The sequence below is a fragment of the Osmerus mordax genome, chromosome 19 (assembly GCF_038355195.1).
Source record: "Osmerus mordax isolate fOsmMor3 chromosome 19, fOsmMor3.pri, whole genome shotgun sequence".
Classification (NCBI taxonomy): domain Eukaryota; kingdom Metazoa; phylum Chordata; class Actinopteri; order Osmeriformes; family Osmeridae; genus Osmerus; species Osmerus mordax.
Window position 1 is genome coordinate 6,282,041 of NC_090068.1, and position 18,936 is coordinate 6,300,976.

An 18,936-nucleotide genomic window follows, 5' to 3' on the forward strand; every position below is an offset into this window, starting at 1 on the left:
CTAGTGAAATTCGCTAAAAAATAAAGTACTACGCTTACAAAAAATCTATGTAAGGTCAGCCAATGTTTCTCACTTTTCTTTCTGGAGAAGGAATCTAACCTGATGTGTTCGTTCTCCATAGCCAAAGATACATACAAAGACTTGTTTGATGGATCCGGATATGGTGAATTTCAAATACACTGGGTAATATTAATCTGAACATTGCCATACTTTTTCAACAATAATATTTAGGCGAGATGATTCATGGCATCCTTTCTTGAGCTTGATCTCTAGTTGCGCGCTCTCGGTTGATCTACACCCCTTGCGCGTTCCCGCTTCTCTCTCCCAGTCGGAAAATAAAAGGAAAAAATCTGACTCCAGCGCGGAGATTTGGAGCATCTACCTGTAGGTAGAGAAGTTATTTGGAAAGACTTGTGGTGAAGCCGTGTAGTCACAATGAAAGACCGTACACAGGAACTTAAGGCTGTGAGTATATTCCTTTCATTTGAAATATTCTGGAGATCTGAAGCAAACGGTGGTTGAAAGCAGCCCGAGATTTTGTGTTGTAGGCTAGACTAGGTGCGCCTCACTTTTCAAATGCAGATTGTCTCGAGCAGTCTAGTCACAGTGTGTAATTTCGATTATAGGCATTTTAGATTCTCGAGACTATGTTCCAATATGTTAATGTCAAGTGCAACTTTTTAATGTTGCCATTATGGAGAAGCCATATGGAAGCCCAAAGGCCGATAAGGGACGGTTAAAAGGGGCACCTGTTACATTTATTGAGCTTAGACGTGATGATACATCTTAATCACAACCAGCTATTTTGGACCCACGGTACGTGGTTATTGAATCTTCAGTGTGCCTACTGCGTGGGAAAATAACTTTAATTTGCAATCGCAATTTCTTAAATAGACTAAATTGGTTCTTAATTTATCCAATCCTCCTAAATGTAATTTAATTCAGTCTTGAAGTTATTTCTTTCAAGAGTCAATACGGCTAAGAGCAGACTCGTTTTTAAGGGGGTTACATTAAGAAAATATGTTAAAACGAATCATCAGGTGTATCTGTTGAGTAGGTTGGTTTTAATATAGCCTGTATTTTAATACAATTATAATAATGCTTTTCTATTACGATTCAAGTATTGCCACTAAACTGACATTTAATGCTACTTATACAGTAGTTAATCGTGTGTTAGCTAATATATTTGATTTTGAATTCATTTGATATTACTGGACCCTCACTTTCCAGCTGATCCTATAAACATGACAGATATATAATGCATACACACACACACACATGTGCACACACACACTCAGATCTGGGACTGTGCCAGGAGGGTGGAGATGAGCCCGTGTAGCAGCTTGATCATCAGTGGATGACAGTGTTCCACCTGGGTTCTCTGACAGCACTGACCAATCACGGTCATTCTCACATTCGTGCCAGAGTGTGACCAAATAGTAGTCTGTTCAATGTGCCTCTATATCATATCCATGGGAAGTCGTTTTGTGTGTGTGTATGCCCAAAGATGTATACTGTACTACATACTACAGGGTTTCCAAGAATTTTTTTCTCATACATTAACACATATGTTTCGTTGTTTATTCATCCATATTCCACTAAGGTTTTGACATTTGGAATCACCAATGCAATGTCATGACCTCATACCACAACTTTGCTGGACATCAACGATCACTCCAAACTTTTGCTCCATGTCCCCACTTCTGAAAAGGCCTGTCATTTCGCAAAGGCCGCATTCGCATTCATCCGAGATGCTGCAGAGTGCTGCTATTAGGATAAGGCTATTACACACTGCAACTTGTCATGCTGCGTCCGGGCTATTACGGCCCCAGAAGACGACAGCTTGACATGAAAGCAACCGAAGACGTTAGTAGCTCTCCTTTACTCCCCCACTGTAGCTTATCATTCAGAAAGCTACTTCCTGGGTGTTTTTTGGGGGGCTACCCGTGTTTGTTTTGAAATGGGATTGTTTCTTTTCTGCCATTTGTTTTGACTAGAGCGTCTGTTGTGTCTTAGCTCTGTGGCGTCGGCAGCTGTTGAGGCCAGTGGACCTGTCGTCAGATGCTTCAGATCGCCATTGGGGGACATTTCTTATGAAACACCTGTGCCATGCCTTGGACTGACGCCCTGTGAGGCGGGTTGGAGGCTCGCGTGACAGCATTCAGTGGCCGTTCCCCAAACGTTAGGACTGGTGCTGACTCCGATCAGTGGGCATGATTCGGAAAGGGTTCATCCGATAAACCGGAGCTATAGCCATCGCGAGGACAGATCCAATACCCGTTTCTTTTAAAGGTCTCATTTAATTGGATCGGTGTCAAATATGTCAGATCCGATAGAAGGCTGGATAGAATCGACTTCCGTTCGGTGAAGTGTCTGATGTTTGACGAGCGGGCTAGGGATGTGGGTAAGAGACAGCTAGCTTGTTAAGGTGGCAGGGGGTCATCCCTTCTCGTGGAGGGGGCGGATATTGGACTGGGTGGAATGCAGTTGGGACTTTCTCCTCGGTCGGTCCTGATATCGCTGGCTTGACTTGATCACCTGCCGTGTGTCATCCAACACATCCCTGTGCCATCAGGGACGGCTCTTTCCGAGCTGTGGATGAGTGTCAGGGCAGATGGTGCTGAGTTAAACAGTGAGTCGGCGCAACAGCAGTCGTGAGAAGGCATGTTTTGCCCGTCCGAGGTGGAAGGCTGGAGTGGGTGGAAGGCTGGGGGGGGGGGGGGGCTACGTCAGGTGGGTCCTGCGTGCGTGACGTGCGTGGTCGCATGTTGCTGATGGATTGCGTGGGGGGGGGGGGGGGGGGGGCTCGTGCGTGGGCGTGCGCGAGGCGCTCTCGAGGGTGTGTGTTTGTGTGTGGTGAGGGAAAGGCACTCACGTAATAGAGATAATGTGGTGTCAGTGTGGGCTGAAGGCTATAATGACTGTGGTGTAGGCCTACTCACAGATCGGAGGCTGGAGCTATTGTCTCCCTTCCTGAGCCCTCCCACAAATGTGTGTAGGAGCAGGATGAGTGTGCGACAGTGAAAAAGGTCCCCCTCCATGTTGAGATTTTGTTTAATTGTCTTACCTAACGCCCTTATAAACAGCTGCTTTGGCTATTGAAAGTGAAGTGGTTTAGCCTGTTGCCTTACATCTTTGTTTTTCTACCGAGAAGCCTTCTTCATTTTGTTATTTGTTTATGCAAATTAACAACAACAAAAAAGAAAAGAACAAGAAAATGAAATTACAGCATGCTTTCAAGCTCATAAATAAAGCACCTCATTGCTTGTTTCCATATTACCCTGTCCACCCACGTAAAATAGGATTCCATTTGCTGCATTTCCAGGGAATCATCAAATTATTCTGTTCTAACTGAATCCACCGTACTCCGGTTTCTTTTTCATTCACCGGTTGAAACCATGTCACCATTACAGGAGAGCCTAGGAGTCCATATAGATGACTAAAGGGGAAATATAAGGGATGTGAGGCACCGTTCTCAATGTCAGCTCATTGTACAATACCTCAGTCTCATAGCACAGAAGCAAAGAAAGCCTTCATCCGTTTTATCCCCTCATAGGAAAGATATCGTCATTAATATGTAACAAAGGTGCTTCCAGCAACCATCGGCACCGTCTGGTTATGAGGTCATTCAGATTTTTTCATATTTAATTGTGCTTCAACCCCTCTCTCTCCATGGCCCCTTGTTCCCTGGTGAGGTGTTAAATAGCCACCCCTCAGCTCTCTCTATTGTCTCAGGGACACTGATATACTAGGGTGCCATGTGCCATGCGCACGTCTCTCGTGCCCACACGCTGAGGCATGAGAGACGACTCTCTGGATGAGGGTGAACCTTGACCCTGCTGGGCTGCAGCCCTCACCACCACCCCCCACCCCCACCCCCCACCCCCTCCAGGAGAGACATGAAACATTTATGGCTTTTAGGCCTCGGCATCCGCCCCCCAGCTGCCAAGCCCTCCCTGGTAATGATAGCCCTTCAGGAGGCCCTGGGAGGGTTCCCTCTACGAGCAGACAGCCATCCACGATTTTTCTCTTTTCAACACAAATAAATTGGATCTGGTGTCATGTGCGTCCATTTTTTTTTTCTCCTTTCTTTTCCTGTTGCCATTCTTTCCTTTTACACTTAAATTGTAGGCAGGAGGTGTTGATAGCGGGGCTTCTGTTGAAGCACCGTGAATATTATGCAGCGTCAAAAGGCCTTTTTGCGTGTTCTCTTGGAAGTGCCGCGTGTGTATTTCTCATGAGTCATGCTGGTTTCACGACTTTTACTGGTGGATGAATGCAGCAGGCGTCTTTGTTTGATTTCCCTCTCGGTTTACAGGGCAAGGAGGCTGAGGAGGAGGACGAGGTGGCCGTCGCCATGGACAAGGACAGATTCATGGACGATTTCTTTGTGCAGGTACCGTAAAGGCCTTGTTTACCCCTGTGTGCACACTGTAGAAGCCTTGTCACATGTCTGAGTCTCCAGTACATCTTCATCTTTGTCGGACCTCCGTAAGCGAACGTCAGTGCCGAGCCTAGAGATGTCAGGACAGTGTGTCTCGCTCATATCTCTCACTTTGAGATGTTTCCATGCACCTCTTTGTTTGTACTTTGTGACAAACATTTCTCAGTGAATACAGGCTTAGTCAGATGAACATTTATCATCAATGTCAATGTTTCAAAATCATCAATATATCAATGTTTACAGGGTGTTCGGCCACGTGATACGCCTAGCTCTCTCCTCCTTTGAAAACTTGTATGCGCGTACAGGACGAATACCTGTATGTAAAAGGTCATTGAAAGTTCAACCCCATACATACGGGCAGTGATGACTGGTGGTGAGGATGTCTAATTGAACCAGTCCCAGTTCTAACACTTCAGGGGGTGTAGCAGCTCCCTTGCACCTCAGCACACTTGTTAAACAGTACGTGAAGCTGGATTGACGGATGCCTCGCTTGCACTCTTTGAACTCTGAAGTCGACATATCTCTCTGCAAGCGCCGTCTCCGGGCCCCCTAATTACGCCGGCTCAGAGCCACAGCCTTGTACCTTCACAGCCCCTCCCCGCAATCCCCCATACCTACAGTATAAGAGCAGTCATCAAAGGACCGTGGGACTGTGCGTGAAGATGCACTGATACGATCATCAAAAACGCGTTAGCGTCTCGATGCCGCTGAGACAAGCTAGCTTTGGTTTGCATTAGCATGATGCACTAACAAACTAACATGGGGATTTTTGATTTCTTCATCACTCAACTCCATAGTTGACTCATTCAGGTTGCCAATTCCCAGTTGCGGTTGTATATTGAAGTAATTATATAGGTCGGCTTCAACTTTGATTGGGAAATGATTAACCACCATTGACTTTTGTTTTTCTTACTGAAAAGAACGTCTTTGAACTTGGCTGTGAGTATCTTAGAAACTTTTTGTACGAATTCTCAAGAACAATAATCTCCATGGTGTGGTCAGGTGGATGTCAATCCCAGGCAGACATTAGCATTCCTGTGTAACGACTCCTGCACTCTCCTGGTTCACTGCATGGCTCATTGTAGTCTTCCAGGAACTTCCTCCATTTGATTCAGGACTCATTTTCCCATCAGGCAGCCCACATGCAGAGACTGAGCTCTCTAGAACACATTAAACCGGCCCCCACTAGGCTGTTTCGAGCATGGCACACACAAGTTGACGTAACCTATATCTCTCCTCTCATCTACTTGCAAAGTGATATTTAGACCAGCTCCCCATGGAGACTCCACCATGCTTACATCACTGGAAATTAATGAACCAGGCACTGGTAGGAGAGCTGAAGAGTCTGGGAGCTGGAATGGAAGGCCAATAATGGAATGGAATGAGGTCGATGAATTTTAGCAAGAAATATAGTATCAATATAATTTCCTTCAATATCCAAACTGCTTTAGCAGTTGGCGATATGCTTAAGTCAATATCAAACAAACAAAAACATAATATTATAGGATTGACAAACTATCTGCCTAAGATTAAAGTACTCTTTTAGGCAGTAGGATAATGTTCTTTTTATTGTGTGTAAATAATGGAAAGCATTTGGACGCATCTCAAAACCAGCAGAGGGTCTTGCATCTTTTTGGCAGAGCCAAATGTGTGTGTTTTATTTGTGTTCATCCTACAGCGCTGTGTTCTCTCACACTGCATGCTCCAAAGCTTCTCGCAAGTAGGGAAGAATCGTCTCGAAAATACAACTTTGTGCTCTCGGAACTCCGGCAAATGAGCCTGTGCATGGCTAACTGCTGCTTCCTTTCCTAAGGCCCGGCTGTCAGTTTGTAAACCTCTCTGTACGACCAGGTGGAGGAGATCCGAGGCTTCATCGAGGAGCTGTCAGAGAAGGTGGAGGAGGTGAAGAGGAACCACAGCGCCATCCTGGCCGCCCCCAACCCTGATGAAAGTAAGTCTCCCTCCTCCTCTTTCTTCCTTTCTCTTGCTTTGCACTTTCTGGGATGAAAGGATGATAGGCAGGGAGAGTGGGCAGTTGTTGCTTCAGGTCCGAGAGTGAAATGTAAGGGATTTTTGGTACGTGCACCTTCCCACCCACGCGAACAAACACGCAGTCGCGCGCACACAGACAAACGCATACACGCTCACTCCCATGCGCACACCCGTAAACACACACACGCACACCTACCTCTTGTCGGAAGACACCTCTGAACCCCTCTTTTCATTAAAGCCCAGTAATATATCAGCGTTTTCATCAGTGGAAACCCACGTGGTCAAATGGCAGCTCTATATTACCCATCCACTTACCCTGTGTTCCAGTGGGTTTACCCCTGTCCTGTCGGATGGACCTAACATAATAACCCAAGTCTTGTTTTCTAATGCAACTCCATGGGAAAGTGTGATTTAGGAAAATAATTGTTCTTAAATACCATGACTGTAACCTTCTATGACCCCAAAAGAAACGCAATTTTCTTGTGACTATTGAAAGGTCATTAGAAAGGTTTATCTGTGTGTAGAAACTGTATTCAGTGTCATTTTAATAGCGATATAAGTATTTCCTGCAATTACACAAAACAAACAACAAAAAAACAACCATCGCATATGGTTGTATTTGTTTTAAGTTGAATTGGCAGTTGTCTGCCAATTGAAAACCTACTGGAGAAGCTGTGGCAGCCTTAATGAAACGATTAAACGTTGCCCAAATTGGTCCTTATTAGTTAAGAGATTGACTAATTGCTATTAATCTCAAGTGCATTCTGATTGCCTAGTCAGTTTTGACCTCACAGAGAGAGGTTAGTCGAAGGGCCTGATGAGAACCACAGGGGTTAAGATGGTAAATTGAAAAAAAGAAGTCCGCCATTTGCATACGATTCATATTCCTTGTCAGATACAGCGATGATGTCAAGTGAAATGTAAATTCTAATTATAGAACTCCTGTGGGCAATTTTCCCCCTGGATTGCATTTTGAAAGATACAGCACACACTCTCTCTCATTATGTCTTATTAGATTAATATTGCTGTAATTACCAAAGCACTCTATCGTACAGACTTTGTGCATCTTGATGAGTTCGGAAGTGCCTGTATTGAATCGGCAGTGCCATAGATGGTGCTTTCGACAGCGAGAGATTTTTCAATCAGTTAATTTGTTTTGGTGTCATCGGGGAGTATATCCTTTGGGGTATATACAAAATTAAAGGCTGTGGTTCTGAAGACGGAATAGATTTGCAGCTTTTCTCCTCGATCGAGTTCTTCCCCTCCCCTGAGTGTGAGGGTTTCCACACCTCACGAACATGGTTGCTCATGTGTTACCTCAACTTGCCTAACCTTGTTATCGGTTTGAAAATGACATCTGCTCGCAGGTGTCTTATTCAACACTCAGAATCACATGACAGCCATGACAACACTCTTCCACTTAGCCGAGAACTGACAGTTGATATAGCTGCAACTTCAATCTTTACGGGTCAATAAAAACCCCTGACAAAGGGTGTCATTGATTGAAGCCTACTCTGGAAGCATGACATGGATGCAGGAAGATGATCAATGTGACATTGTTTTGTTTTCGATCACAGTCCTGATCAAAAGGGCGGTTTCCTCTAAAGCTGCACAGGTGCTCGTTGGAAACTGGATATCAAAAGTACAGCACAGCATACAGTGTATTTCAATAGTTGATAGCTATAGATTATCTGGTTTGAACTAAGCCCTTGGTCCAAATGGAATTGCTGTTGGTAGCATATACTGTTCCCTTAGTTGGTTGCCTTTTAACATTCTTGTGTTTTGATCTAATCAGTTCACTAATGAAAGTCAGGAGTAACAGACGTCTTTGTGCTATAAGGTCCATTTGTCAATGCAGATTAAGAGAGCTCTGAATTAATATGGGTCAAAAAAGGCCTTTGTCTTTTTTAAATGTTACCACACACAAACAAACACTTGCTTGGCTGCTAGAAATTAGATATCAGTGTCAACTGATATAACAACTATCAATCCCAGTGGTGGCCTTTGACTGATTCCCCCCCCCCCCCCCCCCCCCAAAAAAAACAACCTCAACAATACCTGCACTTCTGTACAATAGTGCAGTCCTGAACATTCCTCAATAAAAAAAGAATTCTCCACTTGATTGCAATTTCCTGAGAAAATCAGGAGCTAAGGGCCTAATCAAATCAGAGGACAAGTAGAGTGAAATGACCGTTTTCCTGTTACAGTAGGTGTCTGGTAGAACACTGAGTGGGCTGGATCTGGGGTCTGGAGAGAAACTGGGTCACCGTTAACAGATCACCACCAACCAGGAGCCGTTTTTATGATTAATAATCATATAAGCTATAGCATGGAGCTATAAGTAGCATTTTGTCCATTTCTTCCTGAGGATGGCACTCTTGTTTCCGCTACATCCTAGCATTCATGATGGCTTGCAGCGTGTTGGAATAAAGCTTGCTTTTGTTTTGAATATGGTGGGTTTGCACGGATGACAAAGACAAAGTTGTCTTCCAAGACAGCTCTCGTTCACTCTTGCGTACAAAGTGTGGCAATTGTCCTTCGTTCAGTATGGCACCTTCTCTTCCTCTCTATTCCTCTATTTCAACTCTCAGTCTTTCATTCATTCACACTCTACTTCTCTTTCCAGAAACCAAGGCCGAACTGGAGCAGCTAATGACGGACATCAAGAAGTTTGCCAACAAAGTGCGCTCCAAGTTAAAGAGTAAGCTGTAAGACGCACCCATCGGCAAACTCTCTGTTTATCACGTTCATGTCTCAAACCCCCAAGCCCTATTCCGGAATCCATGTTTGTAATGACACAAGCCAAGACCATCCAAAACCAATATTAAAACACTTCATTAGACCTTTGGTAAAAATAGTCAAGTGATTGTGTGTCGCATTTCCCTCAGGTATTGAACAGTCAATTGAACATGAGGAAGGGTTGAACAGGTCATCTGCAGACTTGAGGATACGGAAGACACAGGTATGGCTGTAGTGACTGTCGACCACAGCGGTCGTCCACTGTGGTTTAGCGGTTTACGGTTTTGTGTTAGCAATTGGGCTAATTCTGGCTCCAATTCTGGCAGCGAGTTCATTTGCTCCTCTCAGTGGTATTCCAGGACTGGAGTTAGTCATGCCTTGTGTAGCTGCAATAAGAACAATTCTTGTAATATTTGTAATATAACTAACATCTGTTGTGGTTGGTCTGTCAGCATTCCACATTGTCTCGCAAGTTTGTGGAGGTGATGTCAGAGTACAATGCCACGCAGTCCGACTACCGGGAGCGCTGCAAAGGCCGCATTCAGAGACAACTGGAGATCAGTAAGTGTGTGTGTGATTGTGTGTGTATATATATAAATAAGATATGTTTCTCTGTGCACATCTGAGCCTGTGTTTGTGAGCGCACTCGTGTATGTGTATCTGTGTGTGTTTGCGTGTGTATGGCCATGACCAAATCCAATATGTGCCACTTGTGAGCATCCGAAGAATCCAGATGAGTGTGTTTGTTCCGTGCCTTGGTCCCTCGTGGAGGGTTCGCCGTTGGAGCAGTCTCAACACTCGATTATAGCCTGCGAGCTAGATGTTAGGATGCAGCGTGGAAAACAATCAGACATTAGCGATAGACAAAAATAATTGATTGGATATGTTTCGATTTTGAATCATTCTATTTTAGTTAGAATTTTTGTCTATTTAAATGTGTAGATTTTGTGTCAATGAAACACAAAAACGCTCGAAATGAATTCACGCAAAAGAATATGGGAAATTGTTACACTGCATAATGAAGTAGGTTGTTATCAGGTTACTCTGTCCTTCATCTCAATGTTGCCATAATGAGCTTTTCCCAGTGCAGACACAGGGAGTTTATTCAAACAAACAGGGTTTAAATTCCGGATGTTTGGTTGAGGGGTTAGTGTGCATGCTCATTTGCCACCATATATTTACATGTGTAGGATCCATCTGTTTGCATGCATAATTCATGTGGATGTTTCCATGCGTGCTGGAAGACGGGTGGATCGTGTCAACTTTAAGTGTCGTCATCTTTGATGGGGATGACCCATCGGTGATGTGTGTGTTGAACTGGTGTGTGTGTGAGAGTTCCACGCAGGCATCGTGAGTTGTTTCATGTCTGCTTTGATGTCTTTTGTATCTGTTCAAACCTTTTAGTCTTAGAATGGATGCTGTGTGTGTGTGTGTGTGTGTGGCTAGGGGGAGTCAGATGGCTGAGCGGTGAGGGAGTCGGGCTAGTAATCTGAAGGTTGCCAGTTCGATTCCCAGCCGTACAAAATGATGTTGTGTCCTTGGGCAAGGCACTTCACCCTACTTGCTTCGGAGGGAATGTCCCTGTACTTACTGTAAGTCGCTCTGGATAAGAGCGTCTGCTAAATGACTAAATGTAAATGTGGCTAAACCTCCATAGCACCTCTGAGTAACTCAGCTGCAGCCTCAACGCTACATTCAAAGGTGTGCTAATCAATGGATTGGTGTGGCCAAGCCCCAAGCAGCAGTGCACTCTTTAAGCAGTTATTGGACATGAGTTGAATAGTATAATCTCTTGAGATCTCACCACATTTGTGTGGTGTCTGGGTTTTTTTTAGGTAACACCAGTCATGAAGTTCCCGCCAAAACCCGGAGAGGAGAGCTTACTCACATTGCCCTGGCCCTCCTCCATCTCTAAAAAGACCTCCCGAAAGGGTTGTGCAAAAACCGATCTCTTCAAACTCAACGTCGACGCCACGGCAGTAGCTCTCCCTTAGCTCACATCGGCCAGGCTGTGTTTACAACTGGTCCCCGACACTGGTCTTGTCTGACCGTCCCCCTGTTCCTAGATTACACAAGCTAGGAGATATCGTTGAGGTATACTCTCCCTTTGTTCTTCAGAGGAGGGTGAAATGTCAGTTCAAACACACAATTCTGCCCTCTCAGATTCAGACTTGAGGCCTGTGAGGAAGAAATCAACTCCAAGGGCTCGGCTCGCTCAGCGTGCTGGAGAAGAAGGGCATTGTGGGAAATCTCAGTAAACAAGGTCTTTAGGCAAAGCAATTCCAATATTCCTTTTTAATATCCTCTTTGAAATTAATTTCCCCCATCGCACATTAGACTGTTTTATCAGCCTCGGAGCAAACTTCCAACAGTTTCCTGTTTCCCACCGAACCTTTGGGTTGGGAACGTCGCCGTAATTTCATCTTGGATCGACGTTAGTTGCGTGATAGTGCCCACAGGGTTTATTGAATAGAAAGTGATATAAACATTGAATTCATTGAAGCTATGAGTAAATGACAGGGGGCTGAAAATGGACTCTGAAATGATTACCGCTGACGAGACGAGCTATAGCGAGGCTCGCTTTGGAAGCCCGAGAGTCCATAGGTGAAAAATCGAATGTTGCTGGGAAATCATTCCTTCAGTCCCTGGGCCCCTTTTGAAGGCTAAAAAGAGGACATCCATCTTCCCTCCGTCCATTTGATACCTATTGGGATCGATTGCGTGCAAGTATGTGCTGCTCTGCTCACCTGTTAAGTCAATGGGAGGGAGGCCGCAGCCATGTTCAAACCAATGAATTCAAACAGAGCTCTCTCATTCGAATTGTCTTCGTTGTCATGCTGAGCTGGAATCTCCGATGCACAGCAACGCGTCGAGATAAGAGACGCTGAACAAACCCCCCCCCCCCAGCCTCTCTTGCGCACGGTCTTAGTTATTCCTGTCCCCAGCCCAGTCTGTGTGGGTGTGAGTGTCTGACTCGGTGCACGTGTGCGTTTGTGTGTGCACTCGTGCGTGCGTGCGTGTGCGTGTCTCTCACTGGGGCTTCTGACTCCCAGGTGAGCCACAGGTGTGCTGCAGCCAGGAAGTGCTAGCAGCGTTGAGTCAATATTGAACCAGGCAGAGCCACACAACAGGGCCGCAGCTGAGCCAGCGCACACACAAACACGTACACACCCGCACACACACACAACTTCATATACTCACTTACGCACAGGACACAGTAGCATAGCCATTGGTTGTTTCACACTTTCACAGCCCATACAGTATTACACACAGAATAGCCCAATCCACAGAATCTGTTGGCTTCAATCACTGTTGCCGTAGCACATCTTTGTGCTTCTGCGTATCCATGAGCTATCTTACCGGAGGTAGTATCTCTCCTGCACAATTGACCCTTCACCTGACATTATCTACCATCATCTTATTATCCCCCCCCCCCCCAGTACCTTCCAAAACAGCACAGGAGACTTCCATTTACCTGTGAGTGGGAGGCTGTGGAGGAAGGGAGGCCAGACTGCTGTTAGCCCTGGGTCTGGCTCATCGTGGCCCAGTGAGGGGAGAGGTAGCGAGGGGGTGGGAGTGTGGGTGGGCGGGCGCTTTAGGGTCTAGCCGTGGGGCCCAGTTGGGACCGCGTGACCTGGGTTGAGCGGAATTATTTGTAGGAGATTTACAGATGGTTCTCACACGTTATGGAAATGCATACACACACACACATACAGTACACGTCCACGCACACAAGAACACTTGAAGACACGGCAAAAATCGTACTAAATGGGGTTTAACATTGCAACTCTACAATTGGATGGGTTGCCATGGTTGGGCTGCCACAGCAGCAGGTGTTGCCTAGTCCTTGCCAATCAGGAATGACTCACTCTTTCCTCCCCACGGCAATTAGAGAAGGGGTGGGACTCATTGACATTGGCTGGGGCTGAGGGGTTAAGACATGCATGCAAAGACTACGTGTGTGTGCGTGTGTATTTGTGGGTGTGTTTAGGTGTTTGTTTGCTTGCATGCCTTCCCCACGCTATTGATCATAGCACATGCTGGCCTTTTTCACACCAACTGATAAATGTCTCTGTCAGTCGCCCCCAGTAGACGAAGGCCCCTACTCCCAGGCTGGGCTATCTATCTTCCACCACGCAGGCAGGCAGGCAGGCAGGCAGGCAGACAGACAGACAGACAGGCAGACAGGCAGGCAGACAGACAGACAGGCAGGCAGGCAGGCAGGCAGGCAGGCAGGCAGGCAGTCAGGCATTGAATCACAGGGTCAGCCACTAAGGTCACCGACTAGAAATGTTCTTTTCCTCCTCCATGAAAAGTCAATTACACCACCTAGCCAACAGGTGATCTCTCACTAGTCTCCCCCCAAAAAAACAAACAAAACATTTAAACAATGAAATGCCTCCGGTAGCTCTGCAACCCACTCTTGAATTCCCAAAATGTGGAACTACGCTTTGTAATGAAACAGTAGACCCAACCGGCAGCCCACTCAATGCTGCCCTCGCTGTTGTTTAGAGAGCTCCTTCGAGCCGGTGGATTTGAGCTGCTCTGATTGGGTGTTTGGGAGCAGGGCTGTGAGAGCAGGACAGAGACAGGGAGATGAGAGAGGCAAGTGTGTGATTAATCCCCCAGTGACGCCTCTCCTCTCCACTCCTCTTATCCTCCCAGCCTAATTGTCTGGATGGGGCTGTGGGTGCCTGAGCTGACAGCGCGATGTGTCGGCGCACACGCACACAATGCTGTGGTACAATTCTAGTGGCACTGTGTAGATCTGAATAGTCAAGATGGCGGTTTCAATATAATTTATTTAGTTTGTACAATTTAAGAATTAACAGAGTACTCTGGACCGGTCATAGCGAAAGACATGCAGATGTAACCTACAGGTAGTCTGAGAGAGTGGTGAAGAACAACCCTAAAACCCTGCCTTATATAAACTTTGAACAAAGGTTCTTCTGATGGTCAATCCATCCATATAGCGGTCTCTGTGATTGGCCAGCACTACTCAGTGACAGTTTGACTCCACATCAAGTGTCCCACAGTTCTTTGATGCCCCAGGTCCCTCTCTAAAGAAGGAGATGGTTAATGATACACAAACAGGACACAGGACACAATCTCTTTGGCCAAAAGGTTAGGTCAGCTCGCTCAACTGAGATAACAATCTCCCCCAACCCCCAGACCTAACTAAGACCCACTGGCTCTTAGTTAGGTAATAATAAAACATACCATAAATACCTTAAAACAATCTGAGTGTCCATTCTACAGAGTAAACCACACCACAGAGCCTAGATATTGTAACTATGTCAAAAACTGCCATAACAACACAAGCATACACACGCACACACGCATGCACATACACCAGCACACACCATACACACGCACACACACAAGCATACACACGCACAGGCACACACACATACATCAGCACACATCACACACACACACACTCAAGCACACATCACACACACTGAAGCCCACACAAGGAAATTGCATACACGCGTATGTACTACACCTACACACACTGCCTACACATACACACACACACACACATAGCCCACCCTGTTTGGAGGGTTACACATGCACTCAGCACCCAGGCGCGTCACTAAGAGGTGACATCTCGCCATGGAGGCAGCCCAGCAACATGTGTCTGGAGAGAAGGGAGCTAGATGGAACATTGTATGTGTGAGGGGGATTTGTGTGTGTGTGTGTCTGCGTGTGTGCGCGCGCGCGTGCGTGTCTTGACATGTCTGTGTTTTAGCCGGCCTTTCTCAGTACCAGCCGATACAATGACTTCATTAGCGACTTTCTTCCGAATCGCTTTTAAAACGATGGTCATTTCTTTCCTGATTCATTTCGTCCGCATTCATCAACAACTTGCTTCTCCGACCGGTATTAAGAAGACAATCTAGAATGGGAACATTTGGGTGTTGAGAGACACAATCTGTGCCTTGTCTTTGTCCCTGTAGCTGGCAGAAACACGACCAATGAGGAGTTGGAGAGCATGCTGGAGAGCGACAACCCTGCCATCTTCACATCGGGGGTGAGAGAACCACACACACACAAGCAAGCGAGTACACACACACGAGTATACGCACACTAAAAGGACACATTCTAGCACACTGAAAAGCCACCGCAGACATGCGCCACTCTCAAAACACGAACCAGCGGCCTTTCTCATGCGTGTGACACGCGCACGCGTGCACACCTCACACACTCAGGATAATACTGTTGCCCGTGACTTGTAAGTCAAATCCACCGCGTTCAGGCGAGAGTATTCTCAACACAGAAAGTCGAGTTGACTTGCGTGTCTGTGCTTGTGTGTGCATTGGGTTTGCGTGGCATAGATCTGCTCCCCACGTTCGGCCATATTTTTGACTCCAACGTTCTCTGTCCCAGATCATCATGGATTCCAACATCACCCAGCAGGCCATGAACGAGATCGAGACGAGGCACACGGAGATCATTAAGCTGGAGAAAGGCATCAGAGAGCTCCACGACATGTTCATGGACATGGCCATGCTGGTGGAGAGCCAGGTGGGCCCTCTTGCATGCATGTACACACACACACACAGACAGACAGATACCTGCATCCGCAGACACCACTAACTCCTCAACCATGGTTCAGGATCGCGATGATGACAATATTAACCTCAAACCCTGGTCCTACTCTCTCTCTCCCTCTCCTTCCCTTTCTCTCTCTCTCTCTCTCCATCCCAGGGAGAGATGATAGACCGTATAGAGTACAACGTGGAGCACTCCGTGGACTACGTGGAGCGGGCCGTATCTGACACGAAGAAAGCAGTGAAGTACCAGAGTAAAGCCAGGAGGGTGAGTCCCGCGGGGCTGAGTGCCGCCCCGCTGCATGAGCCCTAGATGTGACGCTAACGTGACACCAAATACGCTAACGTTGTTGTGCCGTATCGTCAATGTGCCTGCTTAGCCTGTCTTTATCAAAAACCGCTAACGTCCGTTTGGAGAAAGAGATCGTTAGCCCGGGGGATTCGATTCCTAATCGATACAGCCCGGCCTGTATCCCTCCCTCCCTGTAATAGCAGTGGTCTAACGTATCGGCTAGCAAGCTATCGGCGTCTATAATATGTATTAGAAGCTAGCGCCTCAGAGAAACCCAAGCTTGCTTGCCTCCTCGGCTTGCTTTAAACCGGATCCACTCAGAGTCTTAGTGGCAGCATTCTGACTGGAATGGTGCTCTTAGCTAAGTCATTCACTTTACTCATCTCCGGTGCTGGACCCGGTCCAATTATATTGGCTTTCAAATTAGACAGTGAATGAAACTGGACTAGGCTTTTTATTCCACGTAATGAGTTTCGCCTGCCACCAATGACTAGAACAAATGTCTGTGAATTGAAGGTAAGTCAGTGCAGAAGAATTTGTATTCAAGTGTGCAGCCGTTGACCTGGAGTTACCCAGCCATGTTAATATTCAAGTCAAGCAGTTTATTTGAAAGTTGTATGCATACTCCAAACTACTTGGGAAACTCATCAATATTGAACCGCGAGAGCCATCTTAAATCTGGCTTTCGATCAGTGTCTATGGACAGTTTATTATCCTTTTCCTTCATGCTTTTTGGTAGATGGAGAAAGTCTGGTCAATATCACCACCCAGTGGTCATATGTGGGCTTTGCATGCCATTTAGGCTAAATAGTATTTTCTACAAGAGGAAGATGTTTGGGAGGAAATGACGTTGCATGGTAAATGCTAATTATCTAACAATTGGACTTCATGCAGTTATGTATTATACTACATTGTTATACTATATTGTCAAACCCTCTTAAACTCCACACAGATAGCTATGTAGCTAATCAAGTCACATGTGGAGTTGTCTATTGAATGCTGCATGTAGTGTGTGCCATTGTGTGCTTTGTGCTGCATGGGTTCTCCCTCCCACCGAAGGTTAATACAGGAAGCTGTAAATCTGATTCATATGAGCACACAATAACATTGCGTCTGATTATTTGTGCTTCTGGTGCTAGAGAGAAGGTATAAAAAAAAAAACAGCGGACAAGAGGTTTGACGTTGAACTGGATTCCTGTTCCCAGGGTTGTTGTGATGTTCCTAACATTCAGCTGACCTGTTTCTTCTTCTGTTCCCCATGCTGCCCGCGTGGACATGCTGTCGTATACCGTGCTTATTTCTTGGCTTTTATCTGAATCGTAATCCGATCATGTAGAAGAAAATCATGATCATCATTTGTTGTGTGGTGCTTTGTATTATTATTGCTGCTAGTGTTGGTGGTAGTTTAGCATAGAACACAAAGTTACACACTCACACACACACAGTTACATTATGTGGACACGATTGCCATTGCAAACAATTACACGCACAAACGCACAAATCCAAATACACACTTACAATGACACTCACCTAATTAAACACACACAAACAATAATACACCATTGCACACGCACACCACAGTGTATGGACGTGTACTTATGCATGAGCATCTTTTGTAAATATGTGGTTTCAAATGTGTTACTGTGAGTTGGATGTTGAATACTTTAAAATGATGTTTTAAATGTATTTGTGGTTTGATTGTAACAGGAATGGGGACATTAGTGATTTTGACAACAGTACTGTAACTCTCACATTCCAATTGAAAATTGCGCTTAATATCTTTCTTTTTGTATGTCCAAATAAATGGCCACTTTTGACGAATGAGGTTGACCTTTCCCTTTACCCCCAAAATACCTAAAAGCTCAATCTCAAACAGATGAATGTTAGCAAAATGCAGCATGTGTGTGGTTATATGTGTGTGGCTGTTGACATGTCTCCACATGCCTATCCAGGTACAGCTCGTATGCAGTATTACATGTCGTGCTCCGTAACTACTGGTGTGGAGAAACCTGTACCTCCACACACCTGCCATTCCAGCTCCACTCACCACCTCTTTCCTCAGAGCTTTCCTTTCCAGATCCCAAGACGAGCAGCTCTCAGGCAGCTCCTATAGTGCCAGTCTGGCTGGTCTGCAGCGCTTGTTGCCTCCCTCCGCCCTCAGCCGAGGAGAAATGTGCCTGCTGTCTCATGTGCTCAGCCGCTCTCTATATCTTTATATAGCTCTGCCACTGCACTCCTTAGGGAGGGGGGGGGGGGGCATACTGCTGGGAGGAAACACTGGAAAAGATGCAGCCGGTTGCTCTCACCGATTGCAGACTGGGAGCTAGTTACAGTGTATGTAGCATTTCACAGTAGGTGTGACGGTTGCTTCCTGTTTTTCTGAGAGGTTGGTACACCATTTATCCCTCGTGTTTCACCCAGCCCTCGGTGGAAACATTCCAAATCAAGGTTTTTTGAGTTGCAGAATATCCCAGACCATCCAATAGATACTTGCCCGTATTGTAACAAGATACGAATATATGACCGGTCAAACACGGGGTGTAAGTCTGAGGTCACTACTAATACTAGATCATTTAATGGAAGCTGCAAGCCTGGAGAACAAGAAGATTCCCTGCATTTAAATGTGAGAAGAGATAACAGGCGTCTTGCGCCGAATAATGATTGTCTGAAAACAGTTTGTCCTTCTCCGCTCAGAAAATGTGCAATTAACTGCAATTTTAATTGGACGAGGAAGCAGAGCGTGTCAACTCTGCCTTCGCGGGGGAAAAGGTTGTCAACAGGGCCTGTTGCGTCCATATTAGCAGCTGTAAAGTGGCCTGCTAACGTACATGGTAGCTGTCATGCTCTTGAGAGGAAAGAACACGCTATCGTAGCTCACTCTTACCATGTTTTGGCTGATCCCAAGATTTGCAATT

The 18,936-nt window shown here is 45.9% G+C and overlaps 1 protein-coding gene across 1 annotated transcript; it reads left to right on the forward strand.

Moving 5' to 3' along the window:
• The first annotated feature begins 335 nt into the window (after positions 1–335).
• LOC136962979 (syntaxin-1A) lies at positions 336–17,840 on the forward strand. Its single transcript, XM_067256925.1, has 10 exons — positions 336–465; positions 4,319–4,396; positions 6,296–6,395; positions 9,063–9,137; positions 9,325–9,398; positions 9,628–9,736; positions 15,136–15,209; positions 15,566–15,703; positions 15,887–15,997; positions 17,358–17,840. The coding sequence occupies exons 1-10, from the start codon at positions 436–438 to the stop codon at positions 17,433–17,435; spliced, it is 867 nt and encodes a 288-aa protein (XP_067113026.1). The 5' UTR covers positions 336–435; the 3' UTR covers positions 17,436–17,840.
• Positions 17,841–18,936: the final 1,096 nt, after the last annotated feature.

Coding starts and splice junctions, on each gene's coding strand:
- LOC136962979 (XM_067256925.1), top strand. CDS start 436: ATGAAAGACCGTACACAGGAACTTAAGGCT. Junction 466..4,318: donor GTACACAGGAACTTAAGGCT/GTGAGTATATTC, acceptor CTCGGTTTACAG/GGCAAGGAGGCTGAGGAGGA. Junction 9,737..15,135: donor TCAGAGACAACTGGAGATCA/GTAAGTGTGTGT, acceptor TTGTCCCTGTAG/CTGGCAGAAACACGACCAAT.